The sequence below is a fragment of the Bos taurus genome, chromosome 26, assembly GCF_002263795.3.
Source record: "Bos taurus isolate L1 Dominette 01449 registration number 42190680 breed Hereford chromosome 26, ARS-UCD2.0, whole genome shotgun sequence".
Lineage (NCBI taxonomy): Eukaryota > Metazoa > Chordata > Mammalia > Artiodactyla > Bovidae > Bos > Bos taurus.
The window spans coordinates 8,515,310-8,534,887 of NC_037353.1; the positions used below are offsets into that span (position 1 = coordinate 8,515,310).

General features: G+C 39.6%; 1 protein-coding gene across 3 annotated transcripts in view; it reads left to right on the forward strand.

Annotated features, from left to right (window-relative positions):
* Positions 1-19,578, forward strand: part of A1CF (APOBEC1 complementation factor) — a 99,689-nt gene that overhangs the window by 59,896 nt on the left and 20,215 nt on the right. For all 3 annotated transcript variants that reach the window (XM_005225372.5, XM_005225375.5, XM_015460592.3), the window contains exons 5-7: positions 1,438-1,676; positions 8,037-8,201; positions 14,664-14,761. In XM_005225372.5, coding sequence (XP_005225429.1) covers positions 1,438-1,676; positions 8,037-8,201; positions 14,664-14,761 — 502 coding nt within the window. The remainder of the gene's footprint in view (positions 1-1,437; positions 1,677-8,036; positions 8,202-14,663; positions 14,762-19,578) is intronic.

A 19,578-nucleotide genomic window follows, 5' to 3' on the forward strand; every position in this document is an offset into this window, starting at 1 on the left:
AAGTGGCTTTCTCATATACTCATTTTATAGTCTTTTTTTTTTTTTTAACCCAACAGCACAGGCTGAACTGATGTTTTCAACTATCACAGCCTCTCCTATGTTACTATGTTTATTGGCTACAGAGCATTCTATGTCACGAATGCTCGTCTTTTATTTCCCAGGGCATCTCAGCCAGGAGCAGTATTGTCTACCCTAAGGGACATGAGAGGTGACGAGGCTGTCTTGGATGACCTAATGGGTGGCTCCCGGCATTTAGTGGGTGAGAAAGAGGGAGGACAAACACACCACAGAATACAATAAGGAAATGCCCAGCCCTAGAATCAACGTCATCTCCGCTGAGATACATTAAACCAGCTCTCTATGATGGAATATTTTGCTCATTTCCAATTTGGGAGAGATTTTAAATAGTAGCAGTGAATAACTTTACACAAAATTCTAGTGCTCATCTCTATTTCTGAGGATACTCACCACAGAGGGCCATCATATGGCCAAAGGTTTCCCACAGTGAAGACTTTTTTATGCATTTTGCCAAATGCTCCTGGAAAAGTTGAACCGATCTCATCTTGGCAAACGTACCCATCATCTTGCCAATAAGCAACATGTACAGTGTGAGAAAGGGAGATTGAATTGAGTCCAGAGGCCAATTTTATATCTTAAAACCTGCAACATTGTAAGCAAGTCATTTCATTTCTTGGAGTCTCAAGTTCTTCAACTGAAAAATGGAAACAATACTGATTTTGTCCATCTCACATTCTCCTTGTGTCGGTCAAATAAGATAATATGTGAAAATCAGTTCTGTATATGGCCTATCTTGAATAGTGATGTCAGAATAGCTTCTATTTGGTTGGAAAAGAAAGGGAGCACCAGGGGTTGCAACCTCAGATACCTTCAGGGCAGCCAGGCAAGTTACATGTGTAGGTTAGGCCTGGTGTAAAGGCCTCAGGATTGGTGATATATTAATACTTGGGAGGTTTGAGGATTGGTAATAGCTAGTGAATTTACAGTGAGTCTAAAGACAGCAGATACTACTCAGCTTCAATTTTTTTTTTTTAAGATAGCAATGGGAAGCTGCTATATAGCACAGGGATCTCAACTCCGGGCTCCGTGATGACCTAGAGGGGTGGCATGGAAGGGTGTGTGGAAGGCTCAGGAAGGAGGGGATATGTGTATACATATAGTTAATTTGATTTGTTGTATAGCAGAAACTAACACAATATTGTAAAGCAATTGTACTCCAATTTAAAAAAAAAATTTTTTTTTTAAGCAGAATTTCCCCAAAGCCGTTCCCTTCCAAAAGCGATCTAAACCCTAAAGGTAGCCAAACGTCACACATCCACAACCTCAATAAAAGTTCCAAGGCCAGGCATGTTCAACTTCTGTCTTAAACCTCAACCACACAAGGATTCTCACCAATCAAAACACCTGCTCTTTTGGCAGAAATGGGCGTCTCTTAGGGGTCTGTGCCAGTGTGGACAACTGCCGATTGTTTGTCGGGGGAATTCCAAAGACCAAAAAGAGAGAAGAAATCTTATCAGAGATGAAAAAGGTCACCGAAGGAGTCGTGGATGTCATCGTCTATCCAAGTGCTGCAGATAAAACCAAAAACCGCGGCTTTGCCTTCGTGGAATATGAGAATCACCGGGCAGCTGCCATGGCCCGGAGGAAGCTTCTCCCAGGTTAGGACCATCCTCAGAGAGGAGGCGTCACTCCCTCCTGCCTGCTTCAGGCTGCTGCGCTTCTTAGCAAAGGAAGCAAAACCCTGTATCCGTTTCTTTGCTCTTTATCTCTCATTACGCAACATTTTAAACTCTCCATCTTTCTTTTCTCACAGTTAATTCTGTTCCCTAGAGTTTTCACAGATTAGGTTCTGAAAACTATTCACTGTGCATTAAATCCAATACACATGCATAGGAGAAATCTAGAAGCTCGAGCTATAGCAACGCTGTACTGAATCTTTAAACTGAAGAATCTCCGTAAATTTATCAATCAACAGTTATCTTTATGTATCATTTTCATTATCAGACTTATTAGAAATAAGGTATATTATCCATCATAATGAAGAAATAATAGATATGCAAGTGAAACATCCCAATGACAATTAAGTGGCATACTTTTATTATAACCCCCTAGTAGCATCACCGACTCAATGGGCATGAGTTTGAGTGAACTCCTGGAGTTGGTGATGGACAGGGAGGCCTGGCGTGCTGCAGTCCATGCGGCCGCAAAGAGTTGGACACAACTGAGCAGCTGAACTGAACTAAGTGTCTAATAATTTGTAATTTCAGAAATTAGAAATAATAGCTTTCCATAAAAGGACACCTTAGTTAGGTGCTATAAATACAAGGCAGATCCTGTCTGGGCAACGACCATAAATTCCTAGGTTTAGAAAGTTCCACCAAGACACTGTCTCAGTCAGATCAACTTAGGAAGAATTATTGAAAGTCTGTGCTTATTTTAAAATATTTGCCAAAACTTACACAAAGTAAGGTATTGAAATGAATTAACATTAAAATGATAAGGATTTCAAGAATAACTGATTGAACACACTGGAATCAATGTTTCTCTTAAGCACTATGGAAGACCACCTTAATTTGAAACAAAGCAAAACAGCAACAATAGATGTATGCTGCCCTATACACATTCTTAAAAAATACTAACAGGATTAGCCCTCTAAAATTTTTCAAAATTGAAATATGGCTTCTGAGCTTGAGGAATATTTTTTAATACTATGAAGGCAGCTTAAAGTGAAAAATATGAGCTAGCCCCCAAAATTGCTGAATCTATTGAGGTGGATATTTTTATATCTAAAGTAATATTCATAAATTTTGTACATGTAGTCTATGGGATTCCAAAGAGTTGGACACAGCTGGGTGACTGAACAAATTTAGTATTAGAAAACATAGGAAAGGGAAATTTTACAAAGATTAGGGAAGATGAAATCAATATTTAAAATTTAACAATAAAAATGTTTTGTCCTGAGAGGTGGATAGGTTCAACATGGAAACGTCCATTAAAAAGTGAATAGTCAAAATAAAAAAGAAATGAACATAAATTCACTACCCAGTGGTCAAGGTGCCTGACCAAGGGGCATAGAATCACTAAAACTCTTCACACTTCTTACCTAGCCTCTCAGTGACAAGAACTTAATATTTTACTGTCCTCTTCAACACCAACAATTCTGGTATCGAAAAGCCCCTCATTTCCATCGTGTTCTTGGGCCATCATTGTAGGCTTAACACATATATGCCCAACCTTGGATTTTTTTTTTTTTTTAACAAGGCCTCCTAATTATTCTCTCAGCTCTGCTTTCTCTTCAATGGATCTCACCTTCAACTGACTCCATCCTGAACTTCCCCCCCAGAGTAGTGTTCCTAAAATATGCCATCATCCTTTCTACAAGTTCTTTTACATAGCAGAAATTCAGCCTCTTTGTTAAGAGGCTGAATGTTGTCACTCACTCAGTGAAAAAATTAGTTAAAAATACTATTAGTTAAAAATTATTAAAAAATATTACTTGAACTCTCTTGCTGCATATATGAGATAAACCATAAGCCTCTGAGCCTGTCATTCAAGGCCTTTCACTCAGGGTTCCAGTTCTTTTTAAACATACATTGTACATTCTGTTTTCTGATAAAAACCCCTCCTTTCTTTCAGGACAAACTCAGTGTCCTAGACAACGCCTTGCTCATTTTGTGTCCTTTATTCCCAATGCTGTATCTCCTACTAGAATGAGTTACCCTTTCCCCTCTCCTGACTCACTGATTCTAAGGCCCAGCTTAGCCATCATTTTGTGAAGAGACCAGCCTTACACTGTTTCAGCCCACACTAATTATTTTCCTCTTTTATTACCTGTACAGATATATACAAACATTTGGGAGGGGTAGCGGGAGAATGACAGTGAAACATAATCCAAAATAGGAGAAAGGGTTTTCAGAAGTCAACCAGTGTTCCTGGGGAATTAAAACTTCCCATCAGCTTCCTTTCTTCAAAGAAAACAGCACACTGAGTCACAGAAAAAGCCTCTGTCTTTGCCTGAGTTGAGCCGACTTGTTGGGTCAGGGCTGAGCACTCAGGCTGCAAGAATTCTCAATGTTAAGCTTCCACCCAAGATCCTGACTCTTCCCCATGATTCTCTGGCCAGGATGCAGCAACACAGAGGCAGCCCCACTCTCTCCAGGTGCTCCTCATTTCCTCATTATCTGAGGCTTCCCACCCTTTAATTGGCCTCAGCTATTGGAGTTTCAGTCAGATTGGATTTAAATCAGAGTGCCTCAGCAGCAGACTAACAAGATGCAGCAAATAAGCCAGTCAGAGCAAACTGTTTTATTTCTACAAAAGCCTGAGAGTAAAATCTATTACCCATTTGGACCTCACCAGTTAAATGACAAAACAGGATTTCAGTAATGGGCAATCCTCAGGAGAGCCTGGTTTGAAAGGATAAGGAGATCTTTCAGAAACATAAGCAAGGACCACAAGAAGCGTTTCCTTCTTAATTGATCCAGACTTGAGACAGAGAGAAAACTGTGGTCTAAAGTGGTGTATTGACTCTCCCTCTCCCCCACCTACCTTATCAACAGTAGCAACTCTCTCCTGACACTGCATCTTTGCTGAGGCATATATGGAGTAAAGAAGATGCATTGAGCAGAGTTTATCAAAGCATTCTGAGGATGCTCTGAAAAAGACTTCCAAGACTGCTTTTTCCATTTTACTCTCCATCAGAGTCACTTGGAGGCTTATTAAAGGGCAGTGCTGGAGGCCCCACCACCAGAGCTCCTGATTCAGTAGGTCTGATGTGGTTTGTTTTGTTGTTTTTTAGTTACTAAGTTGTGTCAGACTCTCTGTGACCCCAGGTTTGGTGTGGGGTCTCATCGTTTGCATTTATAACAGGTTGCCAGAATGCAACTGCCCCTGAGACCTCAAGCTTGAGATTTGGTCATTTAAATCAAGGATTGTCCATGGTGGGCTACAAATGTGAATCACCTAAGAAGGCGTTAAGATTTACTGTGTTTTATTGATGGCTGTGCTGGGTTTTCACTGCTGCATGAGGGCCTTCTCCAGTTGTGGCGAGCGGGGTCTACTCTCTAATTGCGATGCCCGGGTTTCTCACTGCGGTAGTTTCTCTTATTGCAGGGGATGGGCTCCAGGCATGTAGGCTTCGGTAGTTGCAGAACACAGGCTTCTGAGTGCTGGGTCAGTCAGTAGCTGTGGCACACAGGGTTAGTTGTTCTGTGGCATGCGGGAATCTTCCTGGACCAGGGATCAAACCCGTGTCCCTGCTTTGGCTGGTGAATTCTTTACCCCTGAGTCACCAGGGAAATCCCTTGAGGAGGTTTTTAAACAATGTCAGTATCCAAATCAATCGTTAATCAGAGATTCTCTGGAAGCAGAGAGTAGCCTTGAGGCACTGATATTTTTAAGTTTTCAAGGTAATTCTACTGTGGCACCAAATTTTGTGATCCACTGCTATATCCATCAACTAATGATATTAGCCATTTAATTGCATGGGAGATATGGGAAAACCTGGGGAATGACTCAGGATAGAAACATTTATTAAGCGTCTACAACGTACACTGTTTTCTTCTAAAGGACAAGGGAGATTCTAAAAAAAAAATCATTTCTAATTTGACACCATTTACATTAGACTCAAAGAACGCATATTCTTTATAAACTATACATCTCCAAAATCCACCAAAAAGTATCAAGAGGAAAGTACATTATTGAATTATCATTTAAAAGTGAAAATTCTCCCTTCCATGCATCATCTTCTTTGTCTTCACAACAACCTTAATGAGTAGATATTTTTATTATCCCAATTTTACAGATGAGGAAGGTGAAGCTAGAAGGGTTGTTTCCTAGCCAAGATCACTGATCTGATTATGGAACCTGTCTGACTTCAAAGTTCATATTCAGACATCACTTTCCAATACTGACTTTCACAGGGATGTTAATGGAAATCGCTGTTTCCTGCATCCCCTTCTCACTTCTATCCATTTTCACCTTTTCCACATCTTCAGGCTTGTGAATGACTTAATGTGGTTTCAGTCTTGGTAGGCAAAAGTCAATGAGCTAGAATAGTGTTCTCAATTTTGGATGAATTAACTGAGATGCTTTTCAAAATCCTGAAGACTAGGCCACTTATATCAGAATTTGGAAGAAGGATCCTGGGATCAGAGATGAGGCAATTCCCAGGGGAAAATCAAAAGCCTCTGTTGTAGCATTTTGGGATTTCCTTAGTGTTAACACTCCCACTGTGGCTCATTTCAAGCTACCAAGGTGACATCAGTTGACTCAAAAAATTCTGAAAATTGAAGAGTCTATCCCTTCAGGTAGAAAGGAGCTGAGTCCAGCAGATTCAGTAGAACCCATGTTTTTTTAAGCTCTTCTACTGTGGGGTCAAGACTAAGAACCACTGAGCTACAGAAAACAGAGTCACTTGGGAACCTTAGGGATCTTGGGGTAAGACCTTTAGCAAAGTCTATGTAAAGCATAGAAAAGGAAGGGAATGGTATAAAAAGGGAGGGAGGTACAGAAGGGGATTGGAAGGGAGGGGGGAAAGAGAGTGATGGACGAAACTATCCTCTAGGATGCAAGGAAGGACGGGAAGAGTAGGAAACAGCCTCCACAGGACTGGCTGACTCATTAGGCTGCCTCTATCTTTTGTTTGGGTTTTAGAATGTCAATGCCACAGATGCTTTCACTGACTGCTTTTTAAAGGATAAAAAGATACATTTTCATTGACAATAACTGCCTTAAACATGTAATACTTAAACAACTAAACTCTTACCAGTACTGAGGATTTCTGATTTTATTTTCTCACACTTTTTATTGCTTCCAGGATTAACTTGTTCCAAAACTAATAAAAAATAAACATATTTCCAATCAAACTTAGAAACTGAGTTGATCCTCACTCTCCTCTTCTCACTTCACTGTATAGAGTACAAGATTGAGTAATAAAAAGCAAAAGGGAGCATGGAGAAGTATAGTGGATCTGGGCAACCTATCCTCTCAAAAGTTAATTTCCTTTTCTGTAAAACTGAGAAAGTCATACCCCTCCCCACAGAGTTACTGTGAGACGTCACTTTGAGACAGAATATGGGAAACATATAGTAGAGTGCAAGACACTCAATTGATTACAATTATAGAAATACAAAAATCTATGTAGGGTAACAGCTACCTTTTTAAGAGGAGTTCAGTTTCCCATCATAGACTCTACCATTGCTCTTTATTCTAATTTGGAAACATAATAACTTTTTCTATGTTCTGGCAAAGAACTAGGAGAGAATCCTGTTGATCAGAGCTCTGAGTGTAAGGGACAGAGAATGTACCTGAGCCCTACACGCCTTTCACATGCGCCATTTTTTTGGACAGTTCTGTGGTGGTACTTGATCACAAAGACTCTAGTGACCTTTCTAATGCTTCATGAAGCCAGACTCTATGTCTAAGCCCTAAATTCATTCTTTCCCTTTCTCCCCTTTTTGCCGTCTTCGGTGACTACCTCCACCCTGTGAGAACTGTTCTAAGATCCGAACGTGACATCTGCTGCCTCCTTTCTGTGCCACTTCACATCGTGTTCTAGTTCCCTTTATACCCAACCACTACAATAAGCCACTTGTCATTCAGAACTCATTTCTGTGTGTGTGTGCTCAGTTGCTAAGTTGTGTCCGACTCTTTGTGACCCTCTGGACTGTAACCTGCCAGGCTCCCCTGACCCTGGGATTTTTTCAGGCAAGAATATGGGAGTGGCTTGCCACTTCCTCCTCCAGGGTATCTTCTTGACCCAGGGACTGAACCCACACCTCATGTCTCCTGCACTGGTAGGCGGGTTTCTTTACCGCTAGGGCCACCTGGGAAGCCCAGAACTCGCTTCTAGCTAGCTCTTATTTGAAATACCTTTAAAGATCAACCATCACCTCTTTTAATATTAGTGTTCTTGCTCAATCAACATCTCAAGGTTCAATTTAAAAGGCCATTTTAGTATGAACTGCAGTGATGTCCTAATTTCTATGTAATTAATCATATATGATCTTTCTCAACAGGAAGAATTCAGTTATGGGGACATCCTATTGCAGTAGACTGGGCAGAACCAGAAGTAGAAGTTGATGAAGACACAATGTCCTCAGTGAAAATTCTGTACGTTAGAAACCTAATGCTGTCTACCTCAGAAGAGATGATTGAGAAAGAATTCAATAATATTAAACCAGGTATGACATGCCAGACAAGATCACTTTTTCAAAATATTTTTTTAAAATTTTATTTTTAAACTTTACAATATTGTATTAGTTTTGCCAAATATCGAAATGAATCCGCCACAGGTATACCTGTGTTCCCCATCCTGATCCCTCCTCCCTCCACATAGCCTCCCTCTGGGTCGTCCCAGTGCACCAGCCCCAAGCATCCAGTATCGTGCATTGAACCTGGACTGGCAACTCATTTCATACATGATATTATACATGTTTCAATGCCATTCTCCCAAATTTCCCCACCCTCTCCCTCTCCCACAGAGTCCATAAGACTGATCTATACATCAGTGTCTCTTTTTCTGTCTCGTACACAGGGTTATTGTTACCATCTTTCTAAATTCCATATATATGCATTAGTATACTGTATTGGTGTTTTTCTGCTGATGGACAGGGAGGCCTGGCGTGCTGCGATTCATGGGGTCGCAAAGAGTCGGACACGACTGAGCAACTGATCTGATCTGATCTGATGCTTGAGCTGACTTCCCTTAACTTTAAATAAGATGGCTTTCACTTATCATTCTCATAATCACATACAGAATGTTAAAACTATATTTCTACCTTTGGATTAGAAAATGTGGACGTAAGGTTCTATAACATTTATCAATATTATAATTTTACATGTTTCTGTGTGATTACTTAATACATATTTCCTTCACCAAACTATAAATTCCATGAGCTCTTTTTTTGTTGTCTCCTCAGCTCCTATTTCTGTGCCTGGGACTTAGCTGATGCTCAATAAATTTTTACTGTGGTAATGAATGCATGGCCGTAACTAAAGATCTGATGCAGGTTTCTAAACCTCAATATCTGTGACAGTTTTGGCCAATAATTCTTGGCTGTGGGGGTCTGTCCTGTGCATTCCAGAATGTAATGTTTTGTAATTTTCGTAACCAAAAATGTCTCTAGAATTTTTTTTGTGCCTGGGAGAGCAAATTGCCCCCAGTTGAGAACCACTGGTCTAATGGAATATGATTATGACTTTAGATACATAAGAAAGGAAGTAACAGTTTGTTCTAGAAAACTGATTTGAGGGAATAGAAAAGCAAAAGGATGGTGGAGGAGAATTTATTACTCTTCATTTTGTCAATATTTTTCATTGTCAGTTTTAAGCCATGAGATTGACTCCCTATTTCTTTTTCCTCATATAGGAACTGCAACACTGAGACAGGTAAAGCATTTTAAGAAACTATGTCCAAACAAGTATTTCTCAAAGCCAGTTCTGCAGAACATTCATTCTATAAACTATCAATACGTGTTACTCTTAAAAGGGATCCATGGTCAAATAAGTTTGTTAACACCAAATTCAGTGAAATTAAAAATTTGTTTGTCTGTGGGACTTATCATAGTTCTTAACCTTCTAATTTGCTTTGAAAGTCTCCAAAAGAGGAGCTGTAGAATGACTCACTTCCCAATTTGAGGGCCACGGATCCCATTTTTTTGGAAGACCATCTTGTGGGATTTGCATGCCTTAGAGCATGTTAGTCTAAGTTTATCACTATGGTGACATCTTTCCATAAATGAGAATTTCCTAGGTTGTTGATAAGCATGGGCCATGATACCATCACCTTAAAACTGCCTGAGAATATTCACATCACATAGTGATGTTGCCTGTTTTCAACTCTGACTGCTCTGTCAAGTGGAATAGCATAAATTGATGATTTATTCTAAAGGTAATTAGTAAGGCTCTCTTTTCTCCCTTTTTAGAGATTCACCAGAGACTTGTCTTTTTCCACACTTCAGGAACTCTGCCTTCCTTGCTACTTGAGTATAATGGTATATTCAACAACTCTGTGACGTAGGGTACCTTACTACTTCCATTATTTTCCAGGACCCAGAGCAGATAAGTTGCTTGTCCAGGGTCATACAACCAGAAAGTGGCAGGGTCTGGACTTAAATCCAGGTCTGGTTAAGAGCTTGTTCTTAACAACTCAAGGACCCCCATGACCTACACATATTCCATTCACCCACTCATTCACTCACCTGTCATTTCTTCAGTAGCTCCTAGGTGCCAGGCACGGTGGGGAGAACTAACAGGTAGGATGTGTGTGTGTGGAAGGAATTTAACAGCAATGGCAACCTAACTCCTGGGGTTAGGTTGTTTAGGAGAAGTGACACAAAATTGGAGATCTGGAAGTTGATGCAATTGTGAGCATAGAAACTGATACATGCATGTATAAACATCGTTTCACCATGACTTAGCACTGACTTTCTTCCTTCCCATAGTGAATAATACTTATTTTGTGTAATTAAAACATTACTCTTTGGGATGGAGTGGAGGCAGAAAGGCTGGAATGAGAAACTACTAAAAGGCTGCTTCCTTTCAGAGTCACTGGCTATCAGCTTTCTAGTCTATACGTTGAAGAGAGACAAGTGTCTAGGCCCTTTTAATTACAGTGAAAATAGTAAATACCAGGTCTGTTTCTCTCTCTCTGAGGCTGGTGGCACAACTCTTAGGACTCCATAATGATATGTGTCTGCTGCTTCTTGGCACTCTGCAAAAAAAAAAACAAACGAATTGCAGAGGGTTGTCGACTAGCAGACATCTGCTGTATTGGGGGAAAAAAAGAGCTAACCAGTTTCTTTTCCAGTAGAAATGATGTTTTTACTTACCTAGAAAAATTTGAGAAACAAAAAAATAACTTTTAAAAAATGCTATTGAAAGTTGGATCCCTCAAAGGACCCTGAATATTCTTGCAAATAATTATCAATATATTATTTTAACCCTTATTAAACTGAAAATATTATATTGCTATTCAGAGAAATAATGATAATTAAAACAAAAACTAGAGCCAGAAAATGTATGTTCTTCCTCAGTGTAGCCTAAGAGTATCTGCTGAAATTCCAATTATAATCATTTCATAAAATCTGATTTTCTTTAAACAGTTTACCTTCAGAATCACTTGAAGGGCTTGTTAAAAGATTACTGGCCCCGCCCACCTGAATTTCATATTCAGTAGCATCACTGCCTCAGTGGATATGAACCTGAGCAAACTCCAGGAGACAGTGAAGGCCAGGGAAGCCTGGCATGCTGCAGTCCACAGAGTTGCAAAGAGTAGGACATAACTGAGCGACTGAACAACACCAATAGGTCTGGGATAGGTCCCAAGCATTTGCATTTCCATTAAGTTCTGGGGAAGGTGATACTGCTGGTCTGAGGACCATACTTTGGGAAACATGACCTTCTGAAAGTCTCACCTTAGGACTGCAGATGTGTTTGTCTTCAGGTAATTCAACTGCTGCTGACAAATTGATAATGAACAGAGTCATTGTTTTCCAATTCCCTGTATTAGAGTCTTATGGATGACCACTGATATTTTATTGCCTCACCCTCTGCAAAATGATGATTGATCAATAAACAAGAAGAAATATATTAAAATAAGCCATATGGTAAACACCATTGTAGAGAAAACCAGCTTTGATGATTTAAAAAACTCTCACTTTCTAATCTGTCTGCATTTTTAATGAGGTTACACTTTCACATACCATGATTTCTAAAAGCATGTGTGGCTAAGCATTATTGTTCAAAAAACACAAGCTGATTTCAATATCTGCAAGTAGAATTTGAGTACACCAAAATCTATTATCATCTGAAATGCCACCTAACTAATGTGAATGATAACAGAATATGAATTGACTAAAATATTTGCTCATTCCAGGAATATTCATTGAATAGCTACAGTCCATGGGGTCACTAAGAGTCAGGCACGACTGAGCAACTTCCCTTTCACTTTTCATTTTCATGCACTGGAGAAGGAAATGGCAACCCACTCCAGTGTTCTTGCCTGGAGAATCCCAGGGACAGGGGAGCCTGTTGGGCTGCCGTCTATGGGGTCACGCAGAGTCGGACACGACTGAAGTGACTCAGCAGCAGCAGCAGCAGCCCCTGTGCACAAAATACTATGCAGGAACTGCTGCTAAGTCACGTCAGTCATGTCCTACTCTGTGCGACCCCATAGACAGCAGCCCACCAGGCTTTCCCGTCCCTGGGATTCTCCAGGCAAGAACACTGGAGTGGGTTGCCATTTCCTTCTCCAATGCGTGAAAGTGAAAAGTGAAAGTGAAGTCCCTCAGTCATATTCAACTCAGCGATCCCACGGACTGCAGCCTACCAGGCTCCTCCATCCATGGAGGTTTCCAGGCAAGAGTACTGGAGTGGGTCGCCAGTGCCTTCTCCAAATGCAGGAACTAGATAAGGACAATACCAAGATGCCTCTGGCAGCTAACAGACTAGCTGGAGGATGGCACTGCAGAGTGAATGGAGCAAAGACCGGGAAGGTAGAGGTCCTCACTGGCCCATCTTTTACCTGTTAATACCCAAGAAAAGCATGAGGTTAAGTCACAATAATTACTCCAACCTGATACTGAAGGAATAAAGAGACCACGTTTGCAATGCAGTTAATTACATATCTGCATGGTTCATGGTCTCAAATACCTTTATTTTCTCAACTTAGCCATATAACTTTGTTCTGTACAACCACTGTCATAAGAAGTAAAGAATCAAATACTGAGGGGAAAAAGAAGCATCACAATGTTTTAAAATTATTTTTACATTAGCATCCTATCATTATTTCAAAGGAAGACAGTTTGTAGCAGAGTAGAAACTCAAATTATCTTCATGACGTTGAATCTAAGAGGGTAGATAACTGAACTTTGACAGTGAGAGGGAAAAAGGAGAAGACATATCCTTTTCTGATCCTCCCTGGCATAGGGTCCCATCCTCGGTTGTCCCTGGAAACTAAGGATGGAAGAAAACCTGAGTGCTCAAAATATACCCAAGTGACTAACCGAAAAAGGATAATTTGCATGGTAAACTAACAAATTAATATTAAACAAGTTTCTATCTTTAGGCAAAAGTTCTATTTTTAAAATTGAGTAAGCAAGGACATTTTAATAATAAAATGTAAAATCTAAAGTTCAACCATCTTGGTAGAACTTTATTTTTACACATGTCCATCAACATGTACAGCAGTCCCTCTACATAATAATAGGTTAGGTTGATTTGTTGTTTTTTTATTACACAAAGAATATATATCATATTGCAAATATTTGTAAAAACACCAAAGAATGAAAATTAAAATTTGAAAGTCCCCTTTATCCTCCCCAACTTTTTTCCCCATTCCTGTTGTTGGTCAGTCACTAAATTGTGTCTGATTCTTTGCAATCCCATGGACTGCTGCACTCCAGGCCTTTCTGTCCCTCACTATCTCCTGGAGTTTGTCCAAGTTCATGTCCATTGAGTTGGTGATGCTTTCCAACCATTTCATTCTCTGCTGCCCTCTTCTCCTTTTGCCTTCAATCTCTCCCAGCATCAGGATCTTCTCCTGAGCTAACACCTATTAACAATTCAATCTTGATCGTTTCAGTTCTCTTTCTGTGTGTATATTCATATTTATGTGCAACATATATGTGGGTTGGGATTTTATAAATATAAATGCTATAATATTACACTTACTATATTGTAACTTTTTAGATTTAACAACAGGTTCTGAAGGTTTCCATGTAAGTATACACGAGCCTATTTGTTCTCTTTAAAGACTTCTTAGTATTATTTAATACAAATGTACCAGATTTAATCACTCTCATGAAAATGGACATTAAGTTGTTTTATTTTGCTATTTCATCTGACTAGTGTTATTAATATTCTTACGCATGATCCTTTTGCACATGTGTGAATACTTCTATTAAAGAGATTCCTCTAGTAGGATTAGTGGATATGTACATTGTTTCCAACCTTTGATATTTTAAACCAGCATGGTAAGAAACTATCTTGGTTCTCAGATGTACTTTCAGAATTTTTGTTTGTTTGTTTTGATCAAATGAGATAAGCAGATGAGAGATCTGAGTTCTAGTTCCTAGCAATGTGAGTTCATAAATTTCACTTACTTTGTCAGAGATTTAGATTCAGAATCTTTAAGTTGAAAACAAATAAAGGTAAGACGAATTAAAAATTAAATTATTGCTAAGTCTCTTCTAACTCTAAAATTTTATTGTACAAATCAAAGGAGTCAAGATGTCTTTCTGAGGAAAGAGCCATAAAATTTAAAAAGGTAATTACCTAAATATATGATGACCAATAATTGAGTTCAACTCAACAAATATTTTACCATGTATAAATTACTATCCTTTATATAATATACTGAAAAAGATACCCTTCTATCCTCAAAGATCTAGGAAATGGAAAAACAAATCCATAAATAAATATATACATAATAAGGCAGAACATAAGTGTTATTAAAAAATTACAAACAAAATCTTTTGCTGAATATGCAGAATTTTAAACCTGAACACAGGAAATATTCTCAATGGGCTCTTTAAATACTAAATCTCCAAAAAAAAAAGATTCTTGCAAGCTGAATGTTTAAGTGTATCATGTTCAGCGCTGTCTCAGGTTTGCTGAGAGAGCTACCTTCACTCTGCTTCCAGGTGCTGTGGAAAGGGTGAAGAAAATCCGAGACTATGCGTTTGTGCACTTCACTAACCGAGAAGATGCAGTGGAGGCTATGAAAGCTTTAAATGGGAAGGTAATGAAGCACAAAGAAAAACTATGTACCGATTCCACCGAAGTGTGTTGTGGAGGTTTCATTCAGGAGAACAGACCTACAAGTCCATCCCGCTCAGGCTTCCTCCATCTCTGACACAGCTGCCTTAATCCATCTAAGATGAACAAAAGGGTGATGGAAAATTCAATGAGAGGCAGCTTATATGTCCAATTCTATCTCTAATTTTGGCTGATCTGGACAAGTCACTGGCCCTCAATTTTTTTAGAAAGAGAGAGTTGGAATGGAGTATCCCAAGGTGATTTTCCCAGTTTCAGTTTTCTCTCATTATTTCAAAGAAATTATAACCTTTGTAAGATAGTATTTTGGAGACTGATGATCTGACAAGATGTCAAAGTTATCATTCTGCTCTTATAGTTTTATATTCCAAGTCTGGAAAGCTTGGAATCTCTTCACCTTGCCAAGAGTAAGCTCTGGGGAAAAAGTAATATTATATTCTAACTTATGATTTATATATAGAAACCAGTATAACATTAACTTATTAATCCCATAATATTGAAAATCTTCTGTAAACCATTTATCATGCTAAATATTGTTTGGAATACTTAAAGGATCAAACCAAAGATGCTTATCAAAGGGCTAAAAGTCAACTGAGGATTAAGATAAGTACTCAAATACCTTTACAAAGTCCAGTCAGATAAATTGTGTTTAAAGAAAAAATGGTTAAGTGGTGACAGTGTTCAAAGAGGAGTGGGTTATAAAGAATCAGAAAATCTTCATAGATGCGAAAAGATAATATTTAAGAGAAGCCATGACACTTGGGAAGAATTCCAAAAGGAAAAAATAACAAAACATGGCAAAGGAGAGGTAATCTCAGACAGAGGCATAGAATTTGTAAAGAGCAAAGTATAATTGGAGAACAGTAAAGATGGATTGCCTTGCTATGAATAGAATGATCACAGGGCTGTTTCACCTGCCAGGCCTTGCACTGGTAAATCCTAATAGGAGACAGTTGGCAAAGGGACTAACTATAAGGATATGAGCCTGGGGCAGGAGAATTAAGAGAGACTGTGCAGGAGCCTGGGGCTCGTGCACTCCTCGAGCCAAGGAGACAAAGGACTAGAGAAGTAACAGGAAACCTAAAGGAGAGAGGATTGTAAAGAGCAGATCTTATTGAGAGAAGTAATGAACTTTGGCCAGTGGACATATTCAGGCCAAGGTCACCTCACAGAGAAGGAGCCAAGAGAAGAAATAGCTCACACTTGCTGCTCTCTCTCCCACCAACCTCTGGCCAGGCCTCCCCGTTGACCAAATTCAATCATAATCTGCAAGGCCCAGGAGCCCTGAAGGGGAGCCGTGCAGAACTCCCTGTGGGGGCTTGGAGGTTGGCAGCCAATGGGGAGTGGATCTACAGGGCAAATAGAGGGTCTCTGCACAAGGCCTTCAGACATAGTGGGGCCTGGGCTTCTGAGCTATTCCTGGTCTACAGAACTGTGTGAATCCTGCTGTGGGGGGAGGGTGGTGTGGGGGCTGCATAGTAAGGGAGACTGCTGCTGCTGCTGCTAAGTCGCTTCAGTCGTGTCCGACTCTGTGCAACCCCATAGACGGCAGCCCACCAGGATCCCCCGTCCCTGGGATTCTCCAGGCAGGAACACTGGAGTGGGTTGCCATTTCCTTCTCCAATGCATGAAAGTGAAAAGTGAAAGTGAAGTCGCTCAGTCGTGTCCGACTCTTTGCAACTCCATGGACTGCAGCCCACCAGGCTCCTCTGTCCATGGGACTCTCCAGGCAAGAGTTCTGGAGTGGGTGCCATTGCCTTCTCCAGTAGGGGAGACTACTGACTCCAAAACACAAAAAGAAAACTTGAAAGCAAAATATTAATGCATATTTAAATATATGTCTAGGAAGCAAAATATTATTTCTTCTTCATTGATAATTACATTTAGTGTCATAATAATATTTCTTTGAAAAAATGTGATAGATTAGTTTCTCACTTTGAAAACATTTCTGAGGATACATGATGCTTGCAAAGAAGGGACCATGGTAAATTAAATGCTAAATAATTGCATTGGAATCATCATAGTGGAAAAGTATTCAAACTGTTTCCAATTTTTGCAGCTGGCATATTTATGGTGGTTTAGTCACTAAATTGTGTCTGACTCTTGCTACCCCATGGACTGTAGCCTGCCAGGCTTCTCTGTCCATAGGGCTTTCCAGGCAAGAATACTGGAGTGGGTTGACATTTCCTTCTCTAGGGGATCTTCGTGATCCAAGGATCGAACCTGGGTCTCCTGCACTGCAGGCAGATTCTTTACCGACTGAGCTATCAGGGAAACCTATGGCTGGATATTTTTATAACAATGTATACATGTATTATATAGTTAAATACACATTCAATGTTATTATTAAATATATATATTAAATATTATAATAATACTTAACTGTAATGTGATATGGGAAAAGCAAAAGTAAGTTTGCCTAGAACTATGAAAGTTTTTAAGTATCCATACGGATATTTATATTTAATCTATTAGACAAGGTGAGGCTTTAAAGTTTTTTGTTCAGTGAAGTAATGATCCCATTAACAATTTAGGGAAATCAACCTATTAAGAATTGAAGTTTCATAGAATAGGGAGAGAGATGTAATTGGAACTAGTTAAATAACTATTAAAGTCACTCAAATGGGAAGAAATAAGGGCTTGAATGAGGGTGAGAATGGAATGTAGGAGAAAGCTCTACACAGAACTATGCAGGGTGAATTCAAAGGATCCAGGAACTGATTGGATAGAGCGGTGGGAAAGAAGGATGAGTCATTTTAGGTTTTCAATACAGAGAACCAGGATAATGATGTTAGGGAAGTCAGGCAGGGAAACCTATTTAGACAGAAAGGTGATGAACTGAGCTTTGCACGTGATTATTCATTTATTCTACAAATACCTGTGAATGTCTACAATGAGGAAGAAATCTCGCTGGGCTTGGGGCTATACAGGTTAATATGATATTGTTCTAGACCTTGAAACACCTAAACAAAATAAGTAAATACAATACTTGGTTTAGAACACTGTAAAGGAGCAGAGGCATGCAGGACAAAGTCTATTACAGTAAGAAATCTAACTTTTCAGTAAAGAATCATGTCGCTAACATCTCTTGATATAGAAGAGATCATCTTGATATAGAATGTTTTGATATATATATCAAAACATCTCTTGATATAAAAGTGCCTGTAAGTACAGACCTATTTAGGTATCTTATCTTTCTTAAGACAGGAACAAAGACAAAGAATTACATTCAAGGTATTTCTTTAATACTCCAAGTCTGTTTCTTCTAATTACATCAACATCAATATAATATGGTAGAATATGAGCTGAATTCTCTCTCTGTGTGTGTTTGACCTAAGATATTTGATACTGATTCCTGCTACTAAAAAGTAGGGTCTGATCAGATCAGTCACTTAGTCGTGTCCGACTCTTACAACCCCCTGAATCGCAGCACGCCAGGCCTCCTTGTGCATCACCAACTCCCGGAGTTCACTGAAACTCATGTCCATCGAATCAGTGATGCCATCCACCCATCTCATCCTCTGTCATCCCCTTCTCCTCTTGCCCTCAATCCCTCCAAGCATCAGAGACTTTTCCAATGAGTCAACTCTTCCCATGAGGTGGCCAAAGTACTGGAGTTTCAGCCTTAGCATCATTCCTTCCAAAGAAATCCCAGGGCTGATCTCCTTCACAATGGACTGGTTGGATCTCCTTGCAGTCCAAGGGACTCTCAAGAGTCTTCTCCAACACCACAGTTCAAAAGCATCAATTCCTCGGTGCTCAGCCTTCTTCACAGTCCAACTCTCACATCCATACATGACCACAGGAAAAACCATAGCCTTGACTAGACGAACCTTTGTTGGCAAAGTAATGTCTCTGCTTTTGAATATGCTATCTAGGTTGGTCATAACTTTCCTTCCAAGGAGTAAGTGTCTTTTAATTTTATGGCTGCAGTCACCATCTGTAGTGATTTTGGAGCCCAGAAAAATAAAGTCTGACACTGTTTCCACTGTTTCCCCATCTATTTCCCATGAAGTGATGGGACCAGATGCCATGATCTTCGTTTTCTGAATGTTGAGATTTAAGCCAACTTTTTCACTCTCCACTTTCACTTTCACAGTCTTTTTAGTTCCTCTTCACTTTCTGCCATAAGAGTGGTGTCATCTGCATATCTGAGGTTATTGATATTTCTCCTGGCGATCTTGATTCCAGCTTGTGTTTCTTCCAATCCAGCATTTCTCATGATGTGGTCTGCATATAAGTTAAATAAACAGGGTGACAATATGCAGCCTTGACATACTCCTTTTCCTATTTGGAACCAGTCTGTTGTTCCATGTCCAGTTCTAACTGTTGCTTCCTGACCTGCATACAAATTTCTCAAGAGGCAGATCAGGTGTTCTGGTATTCCCATCTCTTTCAGAATTTTTCACAGTTTATTGTGATCCACACAGTCAAAGGCTTTGGCATAGTCAATAAAGCAGAAATAGATGAAATAGATGTTTTTCTGAAACTCTCTTGCTTTTTCCATGATCCAGTGGATGTTGGCAATTTGATCTCTGGTTCCTCTGCCTTTTCTAAAACCAGCTTGAACATCAGGAAGTTCACAGTTCACATATTGCTGAAGCCTGGCTTGGAGAATTTTGAGCATTACTTTATTAGCGTGTGAGATGAGTGCAATTGTGCGGTAGTTTGAGCATTCTTTGGCATTGCCTTTCTTTGGGATTGGAATGAAAACTGACCTTTTCCAGTCCTGTGGCCACTGCTGAGTTTTCCAAATTTGCTGGCATATTGAGTGCAGCACTT